The 27,666-nt window shown below is 49.1% G+C and overlaps 1 protein-coding gene across 3 annotated transcripts in view; it reads right to left on the bottom strand.

The window, feature by feature from the left end:
• The window catches only part of PCNT (pericentrin), a 135,532-nt gene that overhangs the window by 29,708 nt on the left and 78,158 nt on the right, over positions 1–27,666 (bottom strand). For all 3 annotated transcript variants that reach the window (XM_047099257.1, XM_047099258.1, XM_047099259.1), the window contains 11 exons: positions 22,051–22,280; positions 21,366–21,476; positions 21,235–21,252; positions 20,291–20,497; positions 18,021–18,179; positions 17,605–17,757; positions 16,641–16,733; positions 14,062–14,886; positions 12,453–12,644; positions 3,057–3,770; positions 2,129–2,231 (listed from right to left, as the gene is read on the bottom strand). In XM_047099257.1, the coding sequence (XP_046955213.1) occupies positions 2,129–2,231; positions 3,057–3,770; positions 12,453–12,644; positions 14,062–14,886; positions 16,641–16,733; positions 17,605–17,757; positions 18,021–18,179; positions 20,291–20,497; positions 21,235–21,252; positions 21,366–21,476; positions 22,051–22,280 (2,805 nt within the window). The remainder of the gene's footprint in view (positions 1–2,128; positions 2,232–3,056; positions 3,771–12,452; positions 12,645–14,061; positions 14,887–16,640; positions 16,734–17,604; positions 17,758–18,020; positions 18,180–20,290; positions 20,498–21,234; positions 21,253–21,365; positions 21,477–22,050; positions 22,281–27,666) is intronic.

Here is a 27,666-nt window from a genome sequence, read left to right as displayed (position 1 = left end):
CATCCTAAGAAAAGCAGGGTCAGTCCTTGCAACGGCTTCTCCGACTGGCACCAAGCTCGGGTGGGCATGAGGGGCTCAGTGTCCCCGGCAAGGCCCCTCTGAGCACAGAGCTTCCAGTGAGCTGCTGACGACTGCCCTGCTAAGAAGCTGAAGGCCTCAGACACGCCAAGGAACACTCAGACACACAAAACAACGCGAAGCAGACTCAAAGAGCTGGAGGAAATACAAAAAAGGCAGCAAACACAAGAAAACTTCAGAAAACCCAGAATATTTTCAGAGAAGTAAGAGAGAAAATATTATTCGTAAACAAGGAAAGGAAGTTTCGAGAGAAAGGAAAAGAGGATGAGAAAGAACAACTCTTGGAAATTAAGACACAGCAGAAATGGGAGCATTTGATGTGAAGATTAAGGGATAAATTCTCACAAAGCTCTTTAACAAGTAAGAACATAAGTACAAAGAAGTGGAAACAGAAAAAATGAGAAAATAAGAAAATGAGTCCAGTGATTAACAGGAAGTATGGCAAGATGAGAGCCACAAGGAAGTGACCCACATCCCAGGAAGAAGGAAGACGCACTCAGGGCAGAAGGACTTGTTCCCGGTAAGCCGGCAGCGCTGCGCCCAGGTGCTTGGCGGCAAGGGACCACCGTGGTGCTGGGTGACATCAGGGTCTGGATGGCAGGCAGGCAAGCAGGCACTCAGGAGTCTGAAGGAACATGACTTGTCACCCATGAGTCTGCACCAAGCCCAAACTATCAACAAACATCAAGAAGGTGCAGACATTCTCAGAAAACCCATCTCACACATGCTTTTTCTGCAAATGCTTCTAGAGAACACACTTTGTCAAAACTAGGACTACCAAGGAGGGACACGGGGTCTGACCAGGCAAGCAGAGACAGCGCATGAAGGTCAGGTGGGCAGGTGAAGGTCATGTGGGCAGTGCATGCCCATGCCTACAGACAGCATGGGCAGGACCCGTGATGGAGAATAGGAAGAAGCAAGGAGAAAGGAAACCAGCTGTCTGGGAGAGGACCCTTGGTCCCAGAAGGTCTGCGGGAATCTGACAGGGGTGCTCAGAACACACATGCTCTGTGGTGAGGGGACAGAGCGGGACAACGGGGCCACCTTAGAAAAACAAGGAAGGAAAGTAGAAGAAATTGGCAGCCAGAAGTTTAAACATGTTCTGTAACTAGCAAATGTGACTTAGAAATCTGTATCAGAACAAATTTCTGGAAGCTGAACGTGGGCATCCCCAGGGAACAGTGGTTCGGAGTGGGGAGGCTGGAAGGCACCGTGCAGAACCACTCCGGGCACTTACTCCATGGAATAACTCAAAACTGAAATTAAAACGTTGCTGGCCCTATTCTGCACAGGCTGAAGCGTCCATGAACTGTACTTCACTACGGTCTAGTTTTAAAAGGCACTGAATTAAGCCAACGATGACTTTTTTTAAAAATGCTGAAACATCTCCTGAAGCGATGGACTTATCAAAAGCCAACAATTATAGAAAAAAATTACAAGGTTAGAAGGTCATGACTGGCAACTATCCTAATGATGACGCAGGCAACAATCATTACTGGAGGCTAACACTGGTGTGTCCGAGTCTGAGAAACAAGAGACCACAGACATGGTCTCCGAGTACATCCCCGCTCCCTGACACCGAGCAATCTAAAAGGAAAACTCAGAATAAAATCTGGCAGACACCGCTGCCAAGGGGTCCACGCTGGTGCCGCGCACCGTCTGCCCTGATGCCCCAGGAAGAGCACGGCGTCACCGTGCGCGCTCTCAAGGACCCCCATGCCGACGACCCTGCTACAAACATCCAGAGGAAGATGCAGGAACCACCGGAAACGTGAGGGTCTCCTCTCGGGGCCCACACGGCACACCCTCGCTCCCGTGCAGGGCGCCAGTGAGGATGTCTGGGTGTTGAGTGCAGGGACCGCACTCCACGAAGTGCACAACCAAGCTTTCCAGAGTAGCGCAACATCAGGCCTTCAGGTGCCACTGAGCACAGAGGACAGAGACGCAGACGGGCACAGCCAGTGTGCATGGCAAGTGTAGCGAACGCCAAGCTGGGGGCCTCCATGCTGTTCTGTCCCCTAAAACCTTAGAGTTAAAAAGACTGACTCACCATTATCACTTCTGCTGGTTTTTCCTTCGAACCCAACAGGAGAGGATCTGGGCTTTTCTTGAGCATCAAGAGATGTTACAATAAAATCTTCAACATCTTTCTCCTGTTCAAATAGGCAGGTTTTTAAACGGTCGTCAAATAGTAACTTAATACATCACAGAACTAAACTGGTCAGAGGGAAACTTTCTAAGGTCTGAATTTATCATTTACCCATACAGAACCCAACACATGTTTCACACCTGTGGACATAATGAAATCACGGGCTTTAAAGAATTTAAACAAACCCAGCCACTGTTCTCTAGGATTATTTTAAAGAAGTCAACAGCAAATATTTCAGATTAAAGGTAATTTTTATGGTAGTGTGTATGGTAATATACGTGTATCTCAAATAACAAAGTCCTCTGTTAGTTGGTTTTTATTGTATCTAATCCAGGATATGCAAAATCTCAAAATTATTACGTAAGAAGATAGGATTTATCTCAAAAATAATTGTTTTTGAAATAAATTAGTATTATATGTATGATCTATTAAAATAAATCCAGGAAACAGATTCCAGCCAAAGAACCTGAACAAAAACTACACAGGAAGATGGGTTTACGACTGTACTTCTCGAGTCCACACTGGTGAGTGTGCGCAGGCCTGGCGGGAGTGTCTGAGTAGGACTGACGCATGGCACGTGTTTGTAAGAATAACCGAAGTCCTAATTATTCACGTTACAATGGACTGTGGTTGGCGCTGCGGAAAGCTGACCAGAGGATTGTCGGGTGCGAACCTACACCTGGCCCGCAGGCCCTGTCAGGAGATGAACCAACAATGGCCGCAGCTATGATACTGTGGGCCCTGCAAATACATTCCCATGGCAACACGCTGGGGCCCTGGGCATCCCACAGACGCTGAACCGGGGCACCACCCAGGGATGAACACTTACCACGGCCGTCCGCTGCACGTGGTGGTCAGTGGAGGGAGCCCTGTCTACAACCAATGGAGACTCTGCCCACCTGGAGGCCTTTCCTGCCGCTGACCCGCCCAGGTACCAAAGCAGGTCCAACTCGTCAGCCTGAAGTGAGGCACTTGTCCTGTCCTGCACAGAGGCATCCAAGCTCAGGGCATCTGAGCAGGGCGTCAAGGGCAGGCTGGGTGCAGGCTCAAGGGTCGAGTCCTTCCTGACAACCTCAGGTAAGCTCCAGGAAGACAGGTCCATTGCCCTGAGTGCGTTCTTCACAGGACCGGGCTCCTGGGTATGGGTTAGGTCGTGGGAGCCACTGTGCAGGCTCACTTGTAAACAAAGTGATCCATCCTGCAAATCAACCCTATCTTCCATGGGAACATTTGGCATTTCATTTCTTACCAATGATTCCTGATTTCCACTAAGGTCAATTAGATCACACGTGGTTTTATCAATATGAAATGCATCAACAAGAGGCAATTTGTCAGTTTCTTCACCATTACTGGAACTGTCACTCAAATTATTTTCTAAAGCATGTGAAGATGCCAATGGCTGCTGAAATTTGAAATCCTCTGTCTCACTGTTCTGGAAGTTCACAGAATGCACCAGACGGTTCAACTTTTCTTGAAGTTCTTTCACCTGACTTATGAGACCAACTTTCTGCAGCTGACAATCTTCCAGTAGTTTTTCTTTATTCTGCATGTGGAAAAGAACATGTATAAAGTAAAATAATTGAATTACAGAGTCAAGTATTTATCAGCCAATTTCGAAGCTGTCTGAGCAATTAAGAATGAGCCTCCATGATGAAGCCCTCGGGTCCTTCCAACTCTTGAGATTTCAAGCTTTTTTAATTCCATGAAAAACAGAACCAGAGCTGAGAACTCTGCCTGCAAAGTGAATGCTGCAGAGGACTCTGGGAAGGTGGCCGAGCAGGAAGCCCCAGGAACCTGTCTCCCACCTGGGCACCAACGGCACCGGCAGCACCTTGTCTGCTGTAACTCTGGAGTCTGTCCGAGGCTTGCAACTTCCAGGGGGAGGCTTGGAGGGGAAACTGCAGCTCTCAGCACGGCAGCAGCCACCCGTCTCCCAGCCCCAGCCCCTCGACAGGCTGGTGTGCAACTACTCATGGAGCAGCTTACACACAATGTGTGGGAGCCACGGTGGGCATAGGACTATCCCACAAATGGGGGTGGGGGGGGGTTCTGTGCTCCCACCGCTGCTTCTGATCTGGAAGGTGCAAACAGGTGGGAGACCACTGTCATAGCCCCTCCCCCTCTGGCTCAAGTGACCTGCAGGAGATTTAAACGGCTGGTGACCTTTTTTTCTACCACAGCATTTTTCTCTGTTTTCTTTCTGGGGAGAAATTAAAAACTAGAACATTCAAAGACAACTGCATACACAGAAGAAATTAGAGGAAATTACGTGTGCCCAGGCAAAGGTGCAGGCTAAGAAAAGATCTGAGAAGACCTGAAGTTTACATCTCAAGCAGATCCTCAGCACAGAGACAGCATACAACAATTAAAAAACAAGAACAAATAAGGGGCGTCTGGGGGGGCTCAGTCATTCAAGCATCTGACTCTTGATTTCAGCTCAGGTTATGATTTCACTGTTTGTGAGTTCGAGTCCTGCATCAGGCTCTCTGCTGTCAGCAAGGAGCCTGCTTGGGGTTCTCTCTCTCTGCCCCTCCCCTCCTTGCACACTCGCAAAATAAATGGAAATGATGACAACTGAGGAAAAAAGGATTGAAAAAGGTGAATACAGACTGACACCCCTGGGGCACCAGCAAGCATACCAACATATGCATTGTGGGAGTCCCAGAAGAGGAAACAGTGGCGGCTGAGAGACTATTTGAGGACATAATGACTGAAAACGTCCCAGAATTGATGAAAGACATGAATATAAACATCCAAGAGACTCAACAAACCCCAAATATGATGAACTCAAAGAGACACATACCAAAACATATTATAATCAACACTATACTAACAGAGCACTAACAGAGAATCTTGAAAGCAGAGAGAAATGACTTGTCACATACAAGTACCCTCGAAAACATCACCAACAGATTTCCCATCATAAAGTTTGGAGACCAGAGGACAGTGCATCAATATATTCAAGCGCTAAAAGAATTATCTGTCAACTCAAAATCTGTCAACTCAATATGAAGCAAAACTGTCATTTAAGAGTGGGGAAGAAATTAACATAGTCCCAAATAAATAAAAGCTAAAGGAGTTTAGTAGTAGTGACCACTACACCTGCACTGCAAGAAATGCTCCAGGGAGTGCTACAGAGTGAAATAAAAGGTCACTAGACAGTAACTCAAAGTCATGTGGCAAAATAAAGATCTCAGTAAAGGTAAGTGCATGCATAATATGATAAAAGCTAGTCTACCATTTTGTACACCCAAAACTGATAGAACACTGTACGTTAATTATACTGGAATTTCTAAAAATGTTTGTTCTATTGTAATAGTGCTTTGCAACTCCACATTGTGCTTTCATCACGATTTAAAAAATACATGTTTTTTATGGGGCGCCTGAGTGGGTCAGTTGGTTAAGTGTCCAACTCTTGATTTCAGGTCATGATCTCACAGTTCAGTTCATGAGATTGAGCCCCATGTTGGGTTCAGCTCTGACAGCACAGATCCTGCTTGGAATTCTCTCTCTACCCCTCCCCAGCTCATGCACATGCATGCTCTCGCTCCTGCTAAAAAATATATAAACTTTAAATAAATATATAATAAGAGACATTTTTTTTTTTAATTATCAGTTTAAAAGTTAGTGTTATTGTTAGCTTTAGTTTGTAATTCCACATTTTTTCTATATAACTTAAGAGATTAATAGATTTAAAAAAAAATCATTAGGAGGTGCCTGGGTGGCTCAGTCAGTTGAGCATCTGACTCTTGATTTTGTCTCAGGTCATGATCCCAGGGTCGTGGGATTGAGCCCCGCATCAGGCAAAGCCTGCTTGAGATTTTCTTTCCCTTCCCTTCTCTTTCTCTCTCCCTCTCCTTCTAACCTTCTCCCCCAGCTCACACATGCTCTCTCTCTCTAAAATAAAAATTAAAAATTAAAACTTTAAAAATAAAAATTGGCGCCTGGGTGCCTCAGTCTGTTGAGAGTCTGACTTCGGCTCAGGTCATGATCTCATGGTTCCTGGATTCAAGCCCCACATCAGGCTCTATGCTAACAGCTCAGAGCCTGGAGCCTGCTTCGGATTCTGTGTCTCCCTCTCTCTCTGCCCCTCCTCCACTTGTGCTCTGTCTCTCAAAAATAAATAAAGGTTAAAAAATAAATAAAAATTTAAAAAACCCAATCATTAGTTTGTTTTGAGGCACACAGGTATAAAAATGTACTCGTGACACCAAAAACCAAAAGGGGTAGGGACAGAGCTATAAAGGAACAGAGCTTTAAAATTTTTTTTTTAACATTTACTTATTTTTGAGACAGAGAGAGAGAGAGAGAGAGCATGAACAGGGGAGGGTCAGAGAGAGAGGGAGACACAGAATCTGAAGCAGGCTCCAGGCTCTGAGCTGTCAGCACAGAGCCCAATGTGGGGCTCGAACTCACAGACTGTGAGATCATGACCTGAGCCAAAGTTGGGACACTTAACCGACTGAGCCACCCAGGTGCCCCAGGAACAAGAGCTTTTATATGTGATTAAAGTTAAGCTGGTATAAATTCAAGCCAGAGTGTTATAATGCTGGATGCTAAATGTAATCGCTAACATAACCACAAAGAAAACAGCTATAGAATATACACAAAGAGAAATGAGAAAGGAATTTGAACATTTCACTATAAAATATCAACTGAACACAAGAGAATACAATAATGCAGCAAATCAGGGACAAAAAAAAAGCTGTAAGGCATATAGAAAACATACAGCAAAATGAAAAAAGCATATGACTCCTTATCAGTAATTACTTCAAATGTAAATGAATCTCTCCAATCAAAAAGAACAGCAGAATGGATAAAAACACATGATCCAACCATATGCTGGCTATGAGAAGCTCACTTTACACCCAAAGACACAAATAGGTTGAAAGTAAAAGGACAGGGGTGCCTGGGTGGCTCAGTCGGTTGGGCGTCCGACTACAGCTCAGGTCACAATCTGGCGGTCCGTGAGTTCGAGCCCCGCGTCGGGCTCTGGGCTGATGGCTCGGAGCCTGGAGCCTGCTTCCGATTCTTTGTCTCCCTCTCTCTCTGCCTCTCCCCCGTTCATGCTCTGTCTCTCTCTGTCTCAAAAATAAATAAACTTAAAAAAAATTAAAAAAAAAAAAAAAAAAAAAAGAAAGTAAAAGGACAGAAAAGGTTATTTTGTACAAACAGGAACCAAAAGAGAACAGGATGGTTATATTAACATCAGACAAAATAAACTTAAACCAAGAAAGGTTCTAAGAGACAAAGGAAAATAAAAAGTAAATAAAATCTCCCAACAAAACAAAGCCCTGCACCTGATGATTTTACTAGTGAATTCTATCAAACATTTAAGACAGAATATCAATCCTTCTCAAACTTTTCCAAAAAAATGAAGAACCCAAATGAGTTTCCTGGTAGATTCTATCACATATTTAAGGAGGATATTATATATAATATATTTAAGGAGGATATTATAACATATACTAATTCTCTACATTGTCCTTTATATGACAGAAACAAAGAGAACTGCTCCTGACTCACTGTACAAGGCCAGCGTTATCTTGATACTAAAGACAGAAAAAGACACTACAAAAACAAAACTACATACCAATTTCCCTTATGAACATTGATGCAAAAATCCTAAAAGACTAGCAAATAGAATCCAACACCATATTAAAAACATTATACAGTGTAACCAAGTGGCACTTACTCCTGGAATGGAAGTATAGTTTAACATAAGAAAACCAATCTATGTAATACACTACGTTAACAAAATGAAGGAGAAAAATATCACATGATCGTTTCAACTGACACAGAAAATGCATTTGACAAAATGCATTTGACAGAAAATGCATTTCACGATAAAGACATTCAACATACTAGAAACTACTTTAACATAATAAAAAACCATATGTGAAAAAGACACACCATACATCATACTCAATGGTATTGGACTGAAAGACTTTCCTCTAAAATCAGGAATAAGGCAAGAATGCCTGCTTTCACCACTTCTCTTCAACACAGTACTGGATGTTCTAGCCAGAGTAATTAGGCAAGAAAAAGAAATAAAAGGTGTCCAAATTGGAAAGGAACGAGTAATACTGTATGTTCCAAGATAATATGATCATAAATAGAAAACAAAGATTCTACAAAAAAGCCCTGTTAGAATTAATAAATCAATTCAGCACAGTCACAGGATATATAAAGTCAACATCCAAAAATCAGTTACATTTCTATACATGAACAATGAACAATCCGGATAGGAAATTAAGAAAACAATTTATAATAGCAACAAAAAAGAAGAAACTAATTAAGAATTCACTGAACTAAAGAGATGAAAGTTTTGTACAACGAAACTACAATATATTGCTGAAAGATATTAAGGAAGACAACTGAGAACACGTTTCATGTTTATGGATTGAAAGACCTAATACTGTTAAAATGTCAATACGAACCAACAACCTACACATTCAATACAATCACTATCAAAATTCACTGTTTGCAGAAATAGAAAACCCCAACCTAAAATTCATGTGGGATCTTTAAAGGACCCAAAGAGTCAAAATAATCTTGAAAAACAACAAAGCTGAAGGGCTTATAACTACTTAATTTCAAAACTCATAATCAAGCTACAGTACTCAAAACGGTGTGGTACTGGCATAAAAACAGACATACAGACCAATGGAATAGAGAGCCCAGATGTATATCCTTACATACACGGTCAGGTGATTCTTTACAAGGATGCCAAGACCATTCACTAGGGAAAAGACAGTCTTATCAAGCAAATGGTGCTGGGAATACTGGGTGCCCACATACATGCAAAAGAATGAAGTTGGACTGTTAACTAACATCACATACAAAAATTAACCCAAAATAGATCAATGACTAAAACTGAAACTATAAAGCTTCCGAAGAAAACATAGGACAAAAGGTTCTCAACATTGGATTTGGCAATGATTTCTTGGATATGACACAAAAGGCATGGGCAACAAGAGAAAAGACAAACTAAACTTCAGAAAATTTTAAAAATTTGTGCCTCAAAAGACACCATCCAGCGTAAACAGGCAGTGCACAGAATATGAGAAAATATTTGTGAATCCTACACCTGATAAGGGATTGATATCCAGAATACACAGAGAACTCCTAAAACTCAACAACAACAAAAAAACCAACCTGACTTTAAAACGAGCAAAGAGGGGCGCCTGGGTGGCTCAGTCAGTTAAGCGTCCAACTGCGGCTCAGGTCATGATCCCACAGCTCACTGAGTTTGAGCCCTGCGTCAGGCTCTGTGCTCTCAGTGTGGAACCTGCTTTAGATCTTCTATCTCCCCCCCCCCCCCCCCCCGTCCCTGCCTTGCTCACACTCTCTCAAAAATACATAAGCTCAGGGGCGCCTGGGTGGCGCAGTCGGTTGAGCGTCCGACTTCGGCCAGGTCACGATCTCGCGGTCCGCGAGTTCGAGCCCCGCGTCGGGCTCTGGGCTGATGGCTCAGAGCCTGGAGCCTGTTTCCGATTCTGTGTCTCCCTCTCTCTCTGCCCCTCGCCCGTTCATGCTCTGTCTCTCTCTGTCCCAAAAATAAAAATCAAAAAGAAATTAAAAAAAAAAAAGGGGGGGGGCTCCTCTAAAAAAAAATAAAATGAGCGAAGAACTTGAATAGGCTTTACTTCAAAGAAGATACACAAATGGGCAACAAGCAAATGAAAAGATGTCCATTATCACTAATCATTAGAGGAAAGCAAATAAAAACTATAATGATACACTTGAAACTAACAGAACACTATATGTTAACTATACTGGAATTAAAATTAAAAATTAAAAAGAAAAACAACACGACGAGATACAACCTCACACCCATTAGGTGGGCTACTATAAAGACACACACACACAACACAACACAACACAACACAACGTAACATAATAAACGTGGCAAGGACGTGGAGAACTTGCAACCCTCTTGCACTCTTGGCGGGAAGGTAAAATGATGCAGCCACCATGGAAAACAGTATGGAGATTCCTCAAAAAATTAAAAATGGAACTACCATATGATCCAGCAATTTCACTTCTGGATATTTACCCAGAAGAACCAAGAGCAGGGTCTCAGAGACAGATTTATACACAATGTTCACAGCAGCGTTTTTCACAATGGCTAAAATGTGGAAGCAACCTAAGTGCCCACTGACTGTGAATGAATAAGCAACACGTGGCATATATATAAATGGACTATGATTCGGCCTTAAGACAGAAAGCAATTCTGACACAGGCTACAATAGGGGTGAACTGCAAGGACACTAAGCTAACTGAAATAAACCAGTCACAATAAGACAAAGACTATACGATCCACTATGGAATATTTAGAATAAACAAAATCACAGAGACAGAGTCAGTGGTTGCCAGGGGATGGGAAGTGGGGATAATGGGGACTTACTGTTTAATGGGTACAGAGTTTCAGTTTTATAAAATGACAACAGGTATGAAAGTGGATAGTTAGTTACACAACCTCACTAATGTGTATGCAGGATCACTGAACTGTACATTTAAAAATGGTTAAGATGTCGGGTGCCTGGCTGGTTGAGTCAGTGGAGTGTGTGATTGCTGAACTCAGGGTTGTGAGATCTAGCCCCATGCTGGGTGGAGAGATTACTTAAAAAAAAAAAAAAAAAAAGTCTTAAAAAAATGACTGTTATCTGTAACTCTTACATTATATGTATTTTACCACACACACACACACACACACACACACACACACACACACACTGTCATAACCTATTTCTGTGGTAATTTACTGAGGACATAAGCATTTCTTTTTTGAGGAAAATAAAGTCTGGAAACTTCTACATGCAAACACTGAAAAATATAGAATTGTGGGGCACCTGACTGGCTCAGTCAGAAGAAAATGTGACTTTTTTTTTTTTTTAACGTTTATCTATTTTTGAAAGAGAGAGAGAGTGCACACACACGCAAGGGTGTAGGGGCAGAGACATAGAGGGAGGCACAAAATTTGAAGCAGGCTCCAGGCTCCGCGCTGACAGCACAGAGCCCGATGCAGGGACTGAACCCTCGAACCTCGAGATCATGACCTGAGCTGAAGCTGGATGCCTAACCGGTGGTGCTTAACCACCTAGTTGCCCCAGAAGAGAATGTGACTCTTGATGTCAAGATCATGAGTTCAAGTCCTACACTGGGTGTAGAGATTACTTGAATAAAAACCTAAAACAAAAAAAGAAAAATATAAAATAGTGATTTATGGAATGAATTTGGCATTTCTCTGTCCATGTGTAACTTCCAAGAATTTTGCAACCAGAGCATAATCATGGGGTTGACCTCTTAAAAATTCAAACAAATGTTCTTATCAAAAGGGCATGGAGATACGTTTACTACACAGAGTTAGAGAACAAGTCCTCTCCAAACAGAATTAAACTTCCTGTGGGGATTTGATAAACATATAAAACCAGATTTAGGCATCTTCGATCAAAACCACAGGCACAGGTGTGTGGGCCTGGCCTGAAGTCCCTGGGCCTACACCTGCACGATTCAGAACCTGCAGACTTTACACAGGGATGCAGTGTACCTGGCACGCCACAGGTGAGTTCCCAGAAAAGCAGAGCTGGAACATCCTGCCGAACTGTGCAACGTCTACACTGGCAGGCTCGAGAGCCAGGGTCTAATCACATTCTGCCACCGCCCTTAGGAAAACCTTTAAACCAGCCACTTTTGATTTTCGGAACACCTTGACCCTGTAACACTTGATGGGCCAATGTGCAGCCCCCAGCCCAGGAAAGAGAAGTCAGCTCTCGTGTTGTTTTTGCCCTGGTGACGAGAGTGCTCAAACTGCTGCGTTCCAGATTACTATGCTCTTCTTTGCCAGGAGCATAAAGTCAAAATATGCAGGGAAAACCCCTGAGGTTCAAAAAAATAAATGTGAGCTTTCAAAGTAACACTGGTGATAAAGGCCTTGAGCCACAGAGCAGCTGTCCTCACACAGAAAACCCTAGGGACAGACCTTAGAGTCCAGTTAAATCCTACTGCTATCACTAAGGGAGAAGTAACTGCTCATTTTTCATAGGCTAGACCATGGGAAATGTGCATTTCTAGAGAATACCTAAAAAAAAAACAAAAACAAAAAACCATGTAGGAAACTTCAAAACAGATGTGAACAGACCACTCCGAGAACACAACAGAGCCGCCGTCCATTAACACTGGTCTATGCCCGCTCAGCACCACGTGCTGTGTGCCCAGGTACCTTCATCCTTCCCGGCACTTTGCCACGGTCGTCCGTTCTCAAGTGCGTTTCACTCTTCACCAAGAGCAGCTCAGACTCCAGCTGCTTCTGGCAGGCCGCGAGCACAGACGTCACGCGGTCTTGTCTGTGCGGACCTGGGTGGTCCGGCGTCACCGGGGCTTTGGCAGGCTGCAGATCACCGTTAACTGCGCTCTGCAATAAGCGGAGAAAACAAGGATGACGCTCGTGAGGGCAGAGCTAAAAGCACCAGGAAGAACGACGCACACGGAGCACAGTCGTCGGGCTGCCTGGGACTTCCCGGAGCTCTGGAGCCTGCATGTTGGCCAGCAGGGCCCCGAGGGAAGGTCCACCGGTGGCATCAGCAAGTCCCCGTCTCCTAAGTCACGAAGGACAGGAGACCAGAGGGGAGCACTGCACGCACGGCCTGCTCCCTGCCACAGCAGGCCAGGACGTGCTCGCCGTGACACGGGCACCAGCCAGGAAACCCCACAACGCACGGGCCAACGGGAGCTGCTCCACACGAGCTGCAGATGGCAGGGGGCAGCAGGCAGGGAGTCTGGAGTTCTCAGGACCAAACTGAAATGAACTTAAAAAGTTTTACACAGGAGAGGAGTGTTAAAAATTAGAGCAACTGAGGGGTGCCAGGGTGGCTCAGTCGGTTGAGCACCCGACTCGTGACATCACGGTTTGTGGGACTGAGCCCCGGGTCGGGGTCTGCGCTGAGCATGGAGCCTGCTTGAGGTTCTCTCTCTCTCTCTCTCTCTCTCTCTCTCTCTCTCTCTCTCTCTCTCTCTCTCTCTCGGGTTGGGGTCTGCGCTGAGCATGGAGCCTGCTTGAGGTTCTCTCTCTCTCTCTCTCTCTCTCTCTCTCTCTCTCTCCCTCCCTCCCTCCCTCCCTCCCGCTTGCACTCTCTCAAAATAAATAAACTTAACAACAACAACAACAACAACAAAGTAACTGAATAGAGTCCAGAGAGGAAAATCAAGGAGCCTCTTAAAACAAAGCCATCTCTGCATCATTTAATGTTCCCTATCATAGGGCTTTGAAAACCTTCAATCACTCTCAAAGATATGAAGTTTAAAAGTATAGGAAATAGTGCAGCCCCAGGTTCCACTGTGTACACATGTTCTGACCTGAGGTTCTAGGGACTTGAAATGCACCCAGGAGCCACGAGCTTCAGATTCCTCTCTCTACAGCACCAGAAGCCACCCTCTGGGAACTCTATCCCCCACTGCCTGGCACACGAAGGACAGTCATTGACTTAAAGAGAAAGGAGGAGGAACAGTAGGTCCTCCTGGACAGAACATCCAACCATCCCTGGTCTAGCCAGAGTGCTCTGTGGTCTGGGTCAGGGCCTCTTGCAGGCGCCAAGTGCTCCCTGGCTCCCCCATGTGTGCCCCGCCCCCCCCCCCCCAGCATGCCCCTGTACCCTCGTGTGTGCCCCTGCTCCCCCAACACACCCCTGTACCCTCGTGTGTGCCCCCACTCCCCCAACGCACCCCTGTACCACCGTGCGCCTGCTCCCCCAGCGCACCCCAGCGCACCCCAGCCCCAGCTCCCTATGCACAGAGGCTGTCCCTTCTGCGGACCAGGAAGGAACAAGGCCCACCTGTGTGTCTCCGACACGGCTGTTAGGGGCTGTGCCCACGTCCCGCCCTGACGCTTTGTCATCAGAGGCCTCTTCGCCCCCGGGGCCTCGTCCCTGGGCGCTGCCCTCTGCACGAGGGTGCAGGTGGGCCCCTCGCGCCTGCTGCTTGTCCAGCTCCTTCTGGCACCTCAGAAACCGTTGGTTCAGCACCTGGAGCTGGCGGCTGAGGCGGACGCACTGCGCTCGGAGCCGCTGAAGCTCTGGGGGCTCATCCTCAGCGGTCAGGGGCTGCTGTTCCAGGGAACGGCGGAAGCGGGAGAAGGCGGACAGGATGGTCTCCAGCTCGGCGGAGTGGGCCAGTTTCTGCTGCTTCAGAGCATCGATTTCTGAATCCCTTTCTGCAATCTTCGCCTCCTTTGCTTTTAGGGCAGCTTCAAAGGCTCGGATCTGGGAGGCCATGCCCTGGACCTCAGCCTCCCTGAGGGCTGCGCTGTGCTCCAGCTCGGCCAGCTTCCGCGCGGCGGCCTCCTCAGCGGCCTGCAGGCGCCGCTGCAGGGCCTCCAGGGCCTGGCCGTGCCGGCGCTCCTGCTCCGAGAGCAGCTGGCCCGCGGGCCCCGTCGCCACCAGCGCCTCGGGGCCGGCCACAGGGTCGCCGGGCAGCTCGCTGACCTGGGCCCCGAGTGGCGCGGGGCCGCCGAGGGAGAGCTCCCTCTGCAGCCTCTCGATGACTTCATGGAGCTGCTCCATCTCCTCTGCCTTATCTTTCTGCAGTTGCTGCTGGTTCTCTCGCAGATTCTCGATGACGGACCTCAGCTCCTCGATCTCTGAGTTTCTGTCACAGGGAACCTGAGGAAGAAGCACGTTCAGAGGTGAATGAAACGTTCCACCTTCAGAATTTCCCTCCTTTAATCTGAGGTTCAGGAGCAACTATGAGCTGTGGCACCAAATTAACAAATGACCTTTAATACCTGAAAACACCCGAAAGCTGCACTCCCGCCGCATCAGGGTTACCAAAGTGCTTGGGAAGGGACACCCACGGTGGCCACTTTGCCTCTTGTTTGGACACTTCCTCTCACTCTGTGCCATCACCGCTATGGGCAGAGGGAGCTTCCCTGGCTGCCTCTCCGTGGCACCTCCACACTAATGTCACCACCCTTAACGTGTATTTTTTTAATATTCAAGTAACGTCGATCTGCTTGGTTTTACTGAAGGGAGATTTTAGGTTTTAGGCATGGTTCTAACACTAAAAGACAAACAAATGAAGAAAATCAGGCTTGAGGACTGGCAACACTGAAGAGCAGGACCGAGCCAGGTGCATGCATGGGGCCGTCACTGCCGCCACGACTGCTCCGAGCCTAGCGCTGTGCCCCCCTGGACCTTGGAGAATGTTTCCACTCATGCTGGTTAATGTCACCCTCAAGGTTTTAAGGTAAGAAATGTTATTACTGCTACTTTGAAGATAAGACAATTGAAACGTAGGTGTTAACTATCTTGCCAGGTGGAAAATCAGATTGAAATCTATGTCAATACAGCTCCAAACTCCATTCTAGTGACTAAGCCATTCGTGCTCCAGTTTACCATCTCCAGCTAATTTCTTATAGTCCAATGTTCACTTCCTGAAAACTGGGGGTTTCACAACAATTCTTGGTTTCACAAGTGCCATTTAATTCCTTTAAACTCAAATGCAAATCTGGCCAATACTGAAAACAAAAGAAAACAAGTTAATTTTTGGTTTTGGTTTAGAGAATATGAGCTATCCATCACACACGCATCCACCATGTTGAAATCTGCACCGAGAACTGTACGGCTGGCAGAGGTAGGCCCTGGTGAGGTGCGACCCTCACCGCCAGCCTGCGTGCCCCCTGTGCTGGGCACCATGCAGACTCTCGTCTCCCCTCAGACACCTGAAGGGAGTTTCAAGGGTGATTCTGACAGCACACGACGTGGGCTTATTCACTCTAAACACCCAGACACGAAAAGGCAGGTGCTACAGACCAGCCACAATCACGACACAAACAGAAAACCTGAAATACAAACCTAGGGCGCCTGTGTGGCTCAGTCGGTTAAGCGTCCGACTCTTGACTTTGGCTCAGGTCATGATCTCGTGGGTTTGAGCCCCATGACGGGCTCCGTGCTGACAGTGTGCTGCCTGCCTGGGATTCCCTCCCTCTCTCTCTGACCCTTCCTTGCTCGCTCACTCTCTCAAAATAAGTAGATAAACGTAAAAAAATATATATATTATATACACATACATAAATATAAACCCAGCACATGCAGATGGCTTTAAAGAGTAAAGCACTAAATCAGAGATGAGCCCTCTGGGATGCAGCACGGCTGGAGCAGGCAGGCCAGAGAGGGGCACCCGGAGCCCAAAGAGGGAAGACCAGGCGGGCCAAGAACTGAGAACAAGGGTGGTGGACACTTGGGCCAAGAGCACGCACGCCTGGTCTCCTGCAACGTGTGTGGTACTCCCCATTCTGGGGGAAGTGGTCCCTTTCTAGGCGGGACACCGCAGAGCTGACAAGGCCTGGTGCCACCCACCCCCGGCACACTTGCCCCCAAGGGGTATGTTGGTTCTAGGGGTGCCGGGAAAGGCCTACCTCACTGAGCGTGCCCCTTCCCATCCCGGCCAGCTGAGCCTCGAGCTGCTCGCTCACACACATGATCTCCTTTTCTTTGTTCTGCAGAAATGCCTGTGGAAATAATCACAGCGACACCAATAAAATGTGACTATGGGAAGCGGTCCCCTGACCTGGCAGACGTGCGGTACCCTAATAAACCCATGAGTGTAAATACTAGCATTCAATCCAAAAGTGGTTTTCTGTATGTTTCCCACTGAAGGACGCCTGATGCCTGCGATTGGCCTCAAACCCTGTTGTCACCAGCATCATGTGACACTGCCTGTGAGGGTCACGCACCCAACAGCGACCAGGGGTGCCACAGGCAAGGGCTCTGTACGCAATACATCACAATTCTGCTTCCTTTACACCCTGAGTCTCCTCAGAAGCATGATTACACTAAGGCATTAGAAGATTTTAAAACAGAATGTCTTGAAAGAAAGAAAGAAAGAAAGAAAGAAAGAAAGAAAGAAAGAAAGAAAATTAAAAAAAAAATAAAAGTATTTTTCTTCGTCCTGCTCATAGGAAGGGTTAACAACCAAAAATCACCTCTCCGAGAACAGGGTGTCTATAATGACCCAAATAGGTAAGTGGTGAACATTTACTTTCTCTTGACAGCTTCTACTGTCAGACAAGTGTGCCCCTGCTGCCGCTGAGCTCCAACAAGCGTCCTCTACAAGACTGGCTCTCAAGACGCGCACCAGACCCAGAGGCTGGTGCAGGAGGCACGGGGTCCAGGTGGCCCTGGGCTCTGCCCCCTGCACACCTTCTAGAGCCACCCCGGCTCAGACCTTGGAGCAGAAGGCAGGCATCTCCTGAAACCCCTGCAGCAGAGGACTATCCTCGGTGCCCACAGTGTCTGGGACCCGGGGCTGGTGGTCCCTGGGCAGGTGGTGGCACGGGCACAGACGTGGAGCCTGGTGTCTGGGCAGGCCTGCCAGCTCACCTTCAAGCGAGCATTCTCCTCTTGCAGTTCTCGCAGGCTGACGGAGGCACGGCTGCTCTGTGTGTCCAGCTTCACGTTCAGGTGCAGCCCTTCATCGCGCTTGCTGACTAAGTCATCCTTAATCTTTCCTAACTGTTCTTTCAAGTCTAAAACCTTTCGTTAAAATAAGAGAGAATATTAAAAAGTACCTAACATTCTAGTTCACTTAATAATTATGAAAGCTACAAATTAAAAGATTGAAGTACACGGCAAAAAAGAGCTACTGATATTTTATAGCCCACACCAAGCTGTTATATACAGTAGACACAGACCCCTTCCTGCATCATTTGGGTGTCCTGCCCCTCCACACAGAAGGGCAGTGAAGGCCACCAGCAGCCCTGAGCAGAGGGGAGTCCCCCACGGCCCCCCACACTTGCCTCACTCTCCCGCTGCCGGAGCGCTGTCTGTACTGCCTCTAATTGGACTTCTGGGCTCTCAGGACAAGTGCCTGCAGGAGGTGTGGGGCAACTGCCCTCATCGAGTTTAGAGTGCGGTGTGGACACCACTCCACGCTGCTCCTGTAATGCCTCTTTATCCTGTTTAAGAATAAAAGAAGATTTACTTTAGGCAAGTCCTTCAGGAACTGGGGGCCTCAAACTGTGATCTGAGTGCACGGTGTCCTCAGCTCTTCCTGGAGCTCATGAGCACACAACTGCACATACCTGTGCACCCCTGCACGCACCAGACACACAATCTATAGACGGGCTGTGCTCCAGAGCACAGATCTGCTTGGTGAAGGATGTGACCCCAAACAGAGAGCCAATGTGTGTGCCAGCGAGGTCACTGCAATAAATTCATCCTTAGTAATTATTCAGGAAGACACAAAAATGGTCTCTAGACTGTTGGCTATTCAGAAGAAAATTGCAAAGAACCTGCCAACAAACAGGGTGATGGCTCATCAGGGCACTGCACATCTGTAAGATGAACACTAATGTCTCATTAAAAATTTTCAAAGGGCATTTAATATGGACAAAAGAGTCACAATAAATTAAGTGGACAAAAAGTTACATCTTTGTGGAAGGGAAAAGGGGCATTTTTTATACCTATAGCATCTAATATGCTCAGTAAATGTTTGCTGAGGGAAGGGAGGAGGGATGAGGAAAGATGGAGGAGGGAGAAAAGATAGAGGGGCAAGGGAGGGAAGCAGGAAGAGGGAGGGAGCAGGGACAGAGAGAAGAGAGATGGCAGGAGTGAAGGAAGAATGGAGAGAGGAGGGACGGACAGAGCAGGGATGGAGGGGAGAGGGAGCAGGGAGTATGGAGGAGAAAAGAGGGGAGGAAGGAGAGATGGACTGGGCAGGAGTAGAGGGAGGAGGGAGGAGGGAGGAGGGATGGGTGGAGCAGGAAGGAAGGGAGGAGGGAAGAGTGAGAGGGAGGAAGAAGTACAGAGGGAAGAGATGAGAGGGAGGAAGAAGTACAGAGGGAAGAGGGAGGACAGAGGGAGCAGAGATAGGTGGAGCAGGGGCAGAGGGAGGAGGGAAGAGGTCAGAGGGAGGAGGGAGGGAAGAGAGTGGAGGGAGGGAGGAGAGACAGGTGCAGCAGGAGCAGAGGGGGGAGGGTGCAGGGACTGATGCAGCCTCCCTGAGCTGAGCTGTCCCCGGGCAGCACAGAAGAGGCCAGAGTAGGGGCAGGGCTCCCCTCTTGGGCTGGGCGCCCCTCCCGAGACAGTAACCGCCCAGGTCCTCGCCCTCGGGAAGACCCCTGACCTCAGTTAACTGTTGGCGTCTGCATTTTCGACAACCAAACACACCTGACAAAAACTCTCCTCTCCTTGAAGCTGGACTTGTCACGGGATCAAACCAACGACTGTAAAGTAAGGTCTCTCACCAATCCCCACTTTTCCAGTAAGCGTCTAACCTCTGGTGACATGAAATACATGAAAGTCACAAGCTCAACTCCTGCGACTAACAGCTGGAGAGGAGGGCCGGGTGGCTGGGTCGGACGCCTGGCAATCAGAGGGCGTCCGCCTCGACCTCAATTTCAGACACAAAGGACGATGTCTGTGCCACAGACGCACGCTCCCGATGGCAGTGCACCCAGAGAGGGCACGGACTCTCCTGACCCTCTCCCCGTGCCTTGCCCTCTGTGTCTCCTCATCTGGCTGTTCCTGAGTTGCACCCTTTCTCAACACACTGGTGATCTAGTGAGTGAACGGTTTCCCGGAGAGCGCTGAGCCACTCTAGCAAATTAACCGAACCCAAGGAGGGGCTCGCAGGAACCCGCATCTGTACAACAGGACTTGCCAACGGCCCCTGAGGGGGCAGTCTCGTGGGACTGAGCCCCTCTCCTGTGGGGGCTGACGCCACCTCCAGGTGGACGGTGTCTGAGTTACACGACCTCCCACCAGGGTCTGCCGAGAACTGGACGTCGGCTGTGCGGGCCACCCACCCCCCCGGCCCCAAACAACCGTCAAGAGACCGGAAGCAGTGAAGTGTATGCGGCAGAGGGTTGGCTGGCAGCCAGTGAGCCACGAGGGGACACCCCCTTAGAGGAAGTGAGGCCGCAGTGGACTCCGGCACGGCCCGCTATGCATCTGCCAAGCCCCGGTCCTCCCGGCACGGTGCGGGCACAGCGGCCCAGGTGGAAGGTGCCCCGCCGACAGCCCCGACCGAGACCCCACAGAGCCTCCACGCGACAAGGGCCGCTACCTGCTGCAGCGCTTTCACGGTGTTTCGCTGCTTCTCCAGTTCTTCTCGCAGTTCAGTCGCTTCTCTTCGGCAGCGGGCATTTGTCTCCTGAAGACGTCTGATTTCCTGTTCCTGGATTAACACTTGTCTGTCTGCCAATTCTTTCTTTATAACCAGTTCATCAAACCCATCTGATTTCTCTCTCAACTTTTCTTGTAGCAATTCAACCTAAAACAAAGAAATTGCTTGAGAAATACAACAGTTAAAACAGCCATCTTCCAAATAAGAAAGCATACAACACAACTGAGGAAACACTGATCCTGACGAGTGGTCTACACGGAGACTACACCCAGGAGCCTAGTGAGACAGAAAATTGTAATGCGGGTGTTCTCTCAATAAAGACGTAGAAAAATATTAATATGACACAAGATCTGTTAGGAAAACAAAGTTAATCTTGTTAGTAGGGAAGCAAAAGCTATTCGGCAATACAAGGAAAGGACTCTGGGCACAGCAGCCCCCTGGGCAGGGTCCAGAGAGCCAGGCCGAGTGAAGGAGGTCAGTCTCACACGGGCACAAACGGCTTGTCTGTTTGTGCAACCGCGGACATGACACAACTAACACAGAGGCCAGGCTAGTGGGGGGGAGGGGACCCCACATCCGTGTCCTGGCTGTGCTCCCGGCTCGACCTCTGTGGGCATCACCCCAGGGAAGTGGGTGAAGGCTGCACGGGACGTTTGTCTTACTGCTTACAGCTGAAAATGAATCCACAATCGGCTCAAAATATGTGTAATGCTTTAAAAGAAGAGGCAAATCAGCTGCAGCCATGCCAGGCAGAAGGAAGCAGGCAAGTCGGGCTCCCAGCAAAAGGAAGCAAGAGGAACAAGCAAGCAACGAGCCCGCGAGGGAGAGGGCCCCTGGCCTCCCCCGCCCCACGGGTCATGCGGTGGGAGGGCAACACGCCATACCTCCTCATCCAGCTGCTCCTGTGGTCGTCGTCAGGTACGTGGAAGGCAGACAAGGAAACCGAAAGGTAAAACTTCAAAGCATCACAGAGGATGGCTACCCCACGGGTACAGCGTGTGACGGGCTGACTTACATCGCGGACGCACGGGCCCCGTGGCCGGGCCGCCTGTCGGAGCTGCTCCTCCAGCCTCTGGATCTCCCGCTGAAACTCCTCCCGCTCGTGTTCCCGCTCGACAGCCTGCTCCTGTCGAGAAAGGCGGTCTGCTGGGACAGCTCACAGACGCTGGCGGGACACAGCGCTTCCCCTGGCTGCACCCACCTCCCGCCGAAGGGGAGGGGGCTGCACGAGGTCGGGGCAGGGGACAGCCTGCTCAGATGCGGACTGCCGCGGCCAGCACTTCCCTTCCACACGCATGTCACTACCCAAGGAATGGGCTCCGAGTCACGGGGCACTTTGCGAAGCATAGCGAAATGCAGAGGGACGGCCCTGCAGGTGCAAGACGGGGAGGCCCGTGAACGTGGACGGGAGGAACGTCACAGAAAGCAAACGGCTTGGGCCCAACTGGGGGAGCTACAGGCGCCTCCCGGGTGCTGGGCACGCAGGGCCTGCAGCCTGGGCTGATGGAGGCCCCCCAGGCCATGCACATGAGGGGGCCCCTCAGTCACACATCACAAACGTGGACAACCTCCGAGATGAGCACCAAGCAGCAACGGGACCACAACAATCTGGCCGCACGTGAACCCGACGTTGTGTCGTGGGACCTCACGCTATGAGGATGACTCCGGGGCCACAGAGACAACCTATCCCAGGTGCTTACGTCCATGAACTGGCGCTGGCTCCGCAGATGCTTGTCCAGAGCCGCCATCTGCTGCCTCAGCGCCGAGAGCTCCTCAGCCTGCTTGGCACACGCTTCATGCCGAGAGAGCTGCTCCTCCAGCTCGGCCTCGAACACCTTCATCTGCGAGAGCAGAACTGCGCGGTCTTTCTCAGACTGCTTCCTGGCCTCCAGCTGCTCCTGGGTTAGACACTCCACCTCCCTACGAAGAGCTGCAAGTGCAGAGAAAACAGGGACACAAGCTCCATAGCTCGGGGCGGGTACGTGGGCCAGAGCGGTAACAAAATGTGTTCGACAGCATCCCCGCACAGCAGGGACATCCCAGGAGAGAGCCCACCCCACGTCCAGCCTTCCCAGCAGCCCCAGACCAGAGCCTGGCCAGGGGCTGGGGGCACAGCGTCCCCTGAGGCTCCCAGACCCCACCCCCTGGAAACAGGGGGACACAGCCACGGCCGGGGAGGGGACACGCACTCTGCGAGCCAGTGTGAGCCCGTATTTAGCCAGATACCTGGAGAAAATAAAGTCAAGTACTTCTGCCAAAACAAACCAAAAAAACTGCCTTTTAAATTAAGATTGGCTAGGGCGCCTGGGTGGCTCAGTCGGTTAAGTGGCCAACTTCGGCTCAGGTCATGATCTCGCGGTCCGTGAGTTCGAGCCCCGCGTCAGGCTCTGTGCTGACAGCTCCGAGCCTGGAGCCTGCTTCCGATTCTGTGTCTCCCTCTCTCTCTGCCCCTCCCCTGTTCATGCTCTGTCCCTCTGTCTCAAAAATAAATAAACGCTAAAAAAAATTTTTTTAATTAGGATTGGCTAAAATAAAACATTTTGAAGACTGAAAGAATGTATCTTGGTATTCCCAAAAGACGTATCAGCTAATTTTCCAGGAATTATTCCTTTATGTATACTCTCCGATATGGAAAAATAAAATGTAACTTAAAACCTCCATCAGAGGGAACACATGCCCGGATGTTCACTGTAAACATGCTCAGTATGCATGCAGGGCCGGGGCGGTGTCTCAGAGGAACAGGGTCCAGCCATCAGGAAATCAAAGCCAATCTAAAATTAACTGGATGATAAGGCCACAGTCCAAGTAGAAACTGGAAATTAGTAAGCACCTATTAAAAAAAGGAGGCTTGCCTCTGACGAATCCTGAAGTGTTCAAACTATCTCTAAACTGAATTTTAATTTCAATAGTTTTCACTTACATTTTTATGCTTTCAAAACTCATGTCGTTTTATAAAAATTTGTCAATCTTTTATGGCAAACTACCATCACCACTTCATGCGAATAACTCAGCAATTATGATAAATTAGCCTTAAACATGCAGTTAGAACACCGACATCCGCACCCCCGGAGTCAGTGCTGCCCGGTCACGCACCCAGACAGCACCATCCTCAGAGCCACGGGCCGCAGGAAGGGCGGCCCAGCGCACGTGGCCTCCGTGCAAGTGGCACTGCAAGGAAGGTGTCCCGTGGTCGTTCGGGCCACGCTGAGGGCCACCTACAAAGTCGGGCCAGCACAGAAGCTCCACTCAGGTCCCCGAGCCCCTCCACGGACACCCACCGGGGCCCACCACCCCCCCGACCCCGCCCAAGCAGCACACGCCGCAGCAGAAATGCTCGCCCATTTTCACGTATCAATACTAAAGATTAAAGTTGGCTTTTTGTTGTTGTTGTTAACAGTCTGCCACAAAAGCTTTGAAGTAGTTTTCTTCTTTGGTAAAAAATTGGGGAAATCTGGTGCAGACACAATGCATATCACACGGCAGCCACTTGTTTGTTTTTACAAACCTGAGTCCTCATGTGCTATGGTAACAGGAATGCCTATGAATGAAAACACACAGCGTTTTCAGAGTGGAAACACGAAGTCAGACAACAGGGTTCCAGGGAGTGTCTGCGTTCCTGGACGGTCTCTAACACTTGTGCTTTTCTGTAGCACCGTGACGATTGTCTCAACGTTTGTGACCCCCCTCCCCAATATCCACGTGTTGAGCCTCACGAATGGGATCTGAGCCTAAGAGAGACCCCAGAGAGCGGCCCGCTCCTCCCAAAAGTGAGGACACGGTGCAGAGGCTGGTGTTTATCAGAAGGCGGCGTGCCGGCGCCTTCATCGTGGACCCCACCCTCCAGGGCTGTGAGCGGCCAGTGCCTGTTGTGTGCAGCCCGTCCACGCCTCCTGTGACAGCAGCCCAGGCAGACTGGTGCCCTGGAGCTGCAGTGCGTCCTGGTTGCCCGACAACTTGACACCGACTTCTATTTGTTTGTTTACTAATGTTTATTTACTTATCTTGAGAGAGAAAGACAAAGCGCGCATGAGTGTGAGTCAGGTCGGGGAGGGGTAGAGAGATACGGAGAGAGAGAAATCCCAAGCGGGCTCCACATTGTCAGCGCAGAGCCCAATGTATGGCTCAGTCTTCCCAACCATGAGATCACGACCTGCGCTGAAATCAAGAGTCAGATGCTTAACCCACTGAGCCAGCCAGGCACCCTGGCGCCGACTTTTAAAGGAGACAAAAAAGTCCCCGTGGGACAGATGGCATCGCCCTGAAAGCAGCCACGAGACACCCCTCACACCCACAAGACACCACGCCAAGAGGTGAGGCAGAGCTGAATTTCGCCACATGGCACCAGGACCTCCAAGAACTCTTGGAAAGTTGGTCAACATTCACGAGGACCCAAGGCAGAATCAGGACCAAGTGGCCACACCCTGGGCCACACCTGGGGGAGCCCACAGTCAGAGAAGGTCAGGAGGTGTTGCGTTGTGCTGGTGGGCAGCATTTCACACAACTGACACATGCGCGAGTCCCCACACAGAAGCACAGAATCCTGCAGCTGGGTGAATGGAAGGACCAGAGGTCACAGTGAGACATGTGAGTGGGGGCGGGGCTGATGATGTAAGACGACCCCAGCTGCACAGGAAGTACGCTTCACTGGTGACAAAGGGAAGGAGCAGAGACTGGCCCCGCTCTTCTGCCAATGAGCACCGGGGCTCTGGAAGCTGTGGCCGAATACAGGAGGCCAGGCCAGTCTGAGGGGGTAACCAGAGACACAGAGGTGCCGGAAGACGTGTGGGAAGGGCCAGGCCCAGGTGTGGCAGAGCGTCTGGGGATGGACCTCACGGAGGCAGGGCCACTCAGGCCTCAGGCAGCGAGGACAAGGCTGTCCCCCAGCACAGGGCTACATGGTCACTCAGCTGGTCCCACTTGTCTGTGTCTCCCACAGGCCCCGGCCCTGAAGTCCCAACACCCTAGAGCTTACCACCATGCTCACGGTGGTAAGCTCGATCTTGACGGATGGGGCATGGGCCTAGCCGCCCCACATACATGCAGGCCGGGGCAGTAACACCTGAGAACGGGTGGAAGGGGCCCTGCACTAGGAAGGTCTGTCCCACTGGGAAGCGCAGCCCATGAGAAGTTCCAAGACAGAAGAAAACGTGTTTAAAAAAATAATAACTGACAAGTCCTCAGACCCACACTCGTGCTCACACATGCTCACAGGTGCACACCCACACTCACATGCTTGCTCACACACCTGCCCACTTGCACACATCCTCCCACATGTGAATGGAGCCTCGCCTGAGAACAGCGCGGCCGGGCGCAGGGACAGAACCAGGAGAGAACAGGACAGGTCAGTGTTAGGGGACACAGGACACCGGCCTGAATGAGGAAGGAGCAAACACAGAAGAACCGGATGCACAGCTTCACAACCAGCAGAGGTAGGTCCCTTCCACCCAGAGAGACATGGGAAGTGTGGTGACAAGCACCAGAGGAGCAGAGGTGGACCCCGCGGCTGTGGGCACAGCGCACACAAGACATCCCAGACTAGCTCTGCAGAAGTCATTAGTAGGAGATCCACAAGACACAATTAAAGGTGTAAAGAGATTGAAAATAAAGGGTGAAAATGACATATAAGAGATAAAACAAAGCCAGATTAAGGTTTCAATATCAAAAATTTACATCAAAAGTCAGAAAAGGACAGGTACATATAAGTAGATTGATGTCACCAATAGCAAGTCAAGCAAGAAGATGAGGTCTGGAATGATTACACACAGACCTTCTGAAACATCCCATGTGGGTGGAAGCCAAGGCCACTCACAACTCACTCTGCCCAAAGAAGCCACAGGCCCGCCAGACCCACACCTCAGCAGCACGTGAGCCTTGGCAGACACAAGCCAAGCACCTGCCCAGGAGGGCGCACAGGACAAAGAAGAAGTAAGACAAGGCCCAAAACCAATTAAGTGGAGGACAAAGAAAGTGGCAATGATTAGTAATCCCAAAAGCTGATTGTTTATTAATGAAGGAAATCAAAAAGAATTAAAAATTGGGGAAAAGACCCGATGTTTAGGGGTGCCTGGATGGCTCAGTCGGTTAAGCACCCGACTCGTGATCTCAGCTCAGGTCTTGATCTCATGGTCGTGAGTTCAAGCCCCATGCTGGGCTGCATACTGGGCATGAAGCCTACTTAAAAAAAAAAAAAAAAAAAAAAAAAAGAAAAGAAAAAACAAAAGACCTGATGGTTATAGCAGCACTATCAACAACAGCTACACTATAGAAAGAGTCCAAATGTCCATCAACAGATGAATGGATACAGAAGATGTGGTGTGTATATATGATGGAATATTACTTGGCAATCAAAAAGAATGAAATCTCGCCATTTGCACCCACGTGGATAGAAGTAGAGTGCATTATGCTAAGCGAAATACGTCTGTCAGAGAAAGACAAATACCATATGATTTCACTCATATGAGGAATATAAGAAACAAAACAGATGAACATAGGGGAACGGAGGGAAAGAGAGAAGAAAGGGCAACAAACCCCAAGAGACTCTTAACAACAGAGAACAAACTGAGGCTTGATGGAGGCAGGTGGGTGGGTGAGAGGTGGGCCAGGGGGGCACTTGCTGGGATGAGCACTGGGTGTCATACGTAAGTGATAAATCAACTGAATTCTACTCCTGAGACCTATTTTACCATTTATGTTAACTAGAGCTTAAATAAAAATTTGAAACAAACAAAAATTGGGGAAGAGTAAAGAGTTTCCTGAATTGGTCAAGGCTGTACCACAAAGCAGACTTGTGCGCCCATAAGCTGTCTGAAAGCCACAAACGCAGAGATGGGCCGGTGGCACAGGAGGCACAGGGACACTGGGAGTCCCTGGTGGGCGAGGGTGTGAGACACATGGTTCTGGGGAAGGCTGAACCCACACGGAGCTGATTCTTACACGTCTGCTCCTGAGGACACCGCCGCCTATGGACTCAATGACCTGGACGCCTTCCATTTTGACTGTTCACGTGTTAAATGTTTAAAACATAAAACCTCTAATAATCTGAAATCACGATGAACTTTTGTTAAAACTACGTTTTCCTATTTAAGATTAACATTAGGCGCTTTTTTAAAAATCTTAAGTAAAAATTTTAAGTGGCCCGTGTTTTCCCACTGCCATGGCTATTTATCTCAAACAGGCTGGTGACATTTCAGTGGCCTCCTGTTTGCCAGAGGCAATTCTGGCCTCACACTGCTGTAAGAACTCGAGGGGCCACCAGGGCCAGCTGCCTCTCTAACGGAGCAGCGACGCGGAGGATGCTGCACCAGCCACCCTGATCA

The sequence above is a fragment of the Lynx rufus genome, unplaced genomic scaffold (genome assembly GCF_022079265.1).
Source record: "Lynx rufus isolate CCGP_SWC_20201006 ecotype Redwood Valley unplaced genomic scaffold, mLynRuf1.p SCAF_5, whole genome shotgun sequence".
NCBI classification, from domain to species: Eukaryota; Metazoa; Chordata; class Mammalia; order Carnivora; family Felidae; genus Lynx; species Lynx rufus.
The sequence above is the reverse complement of the archived record's forward strand: the minus strand, read 5'-3'. Positions and strand labels throughout refer to the sequence as shown.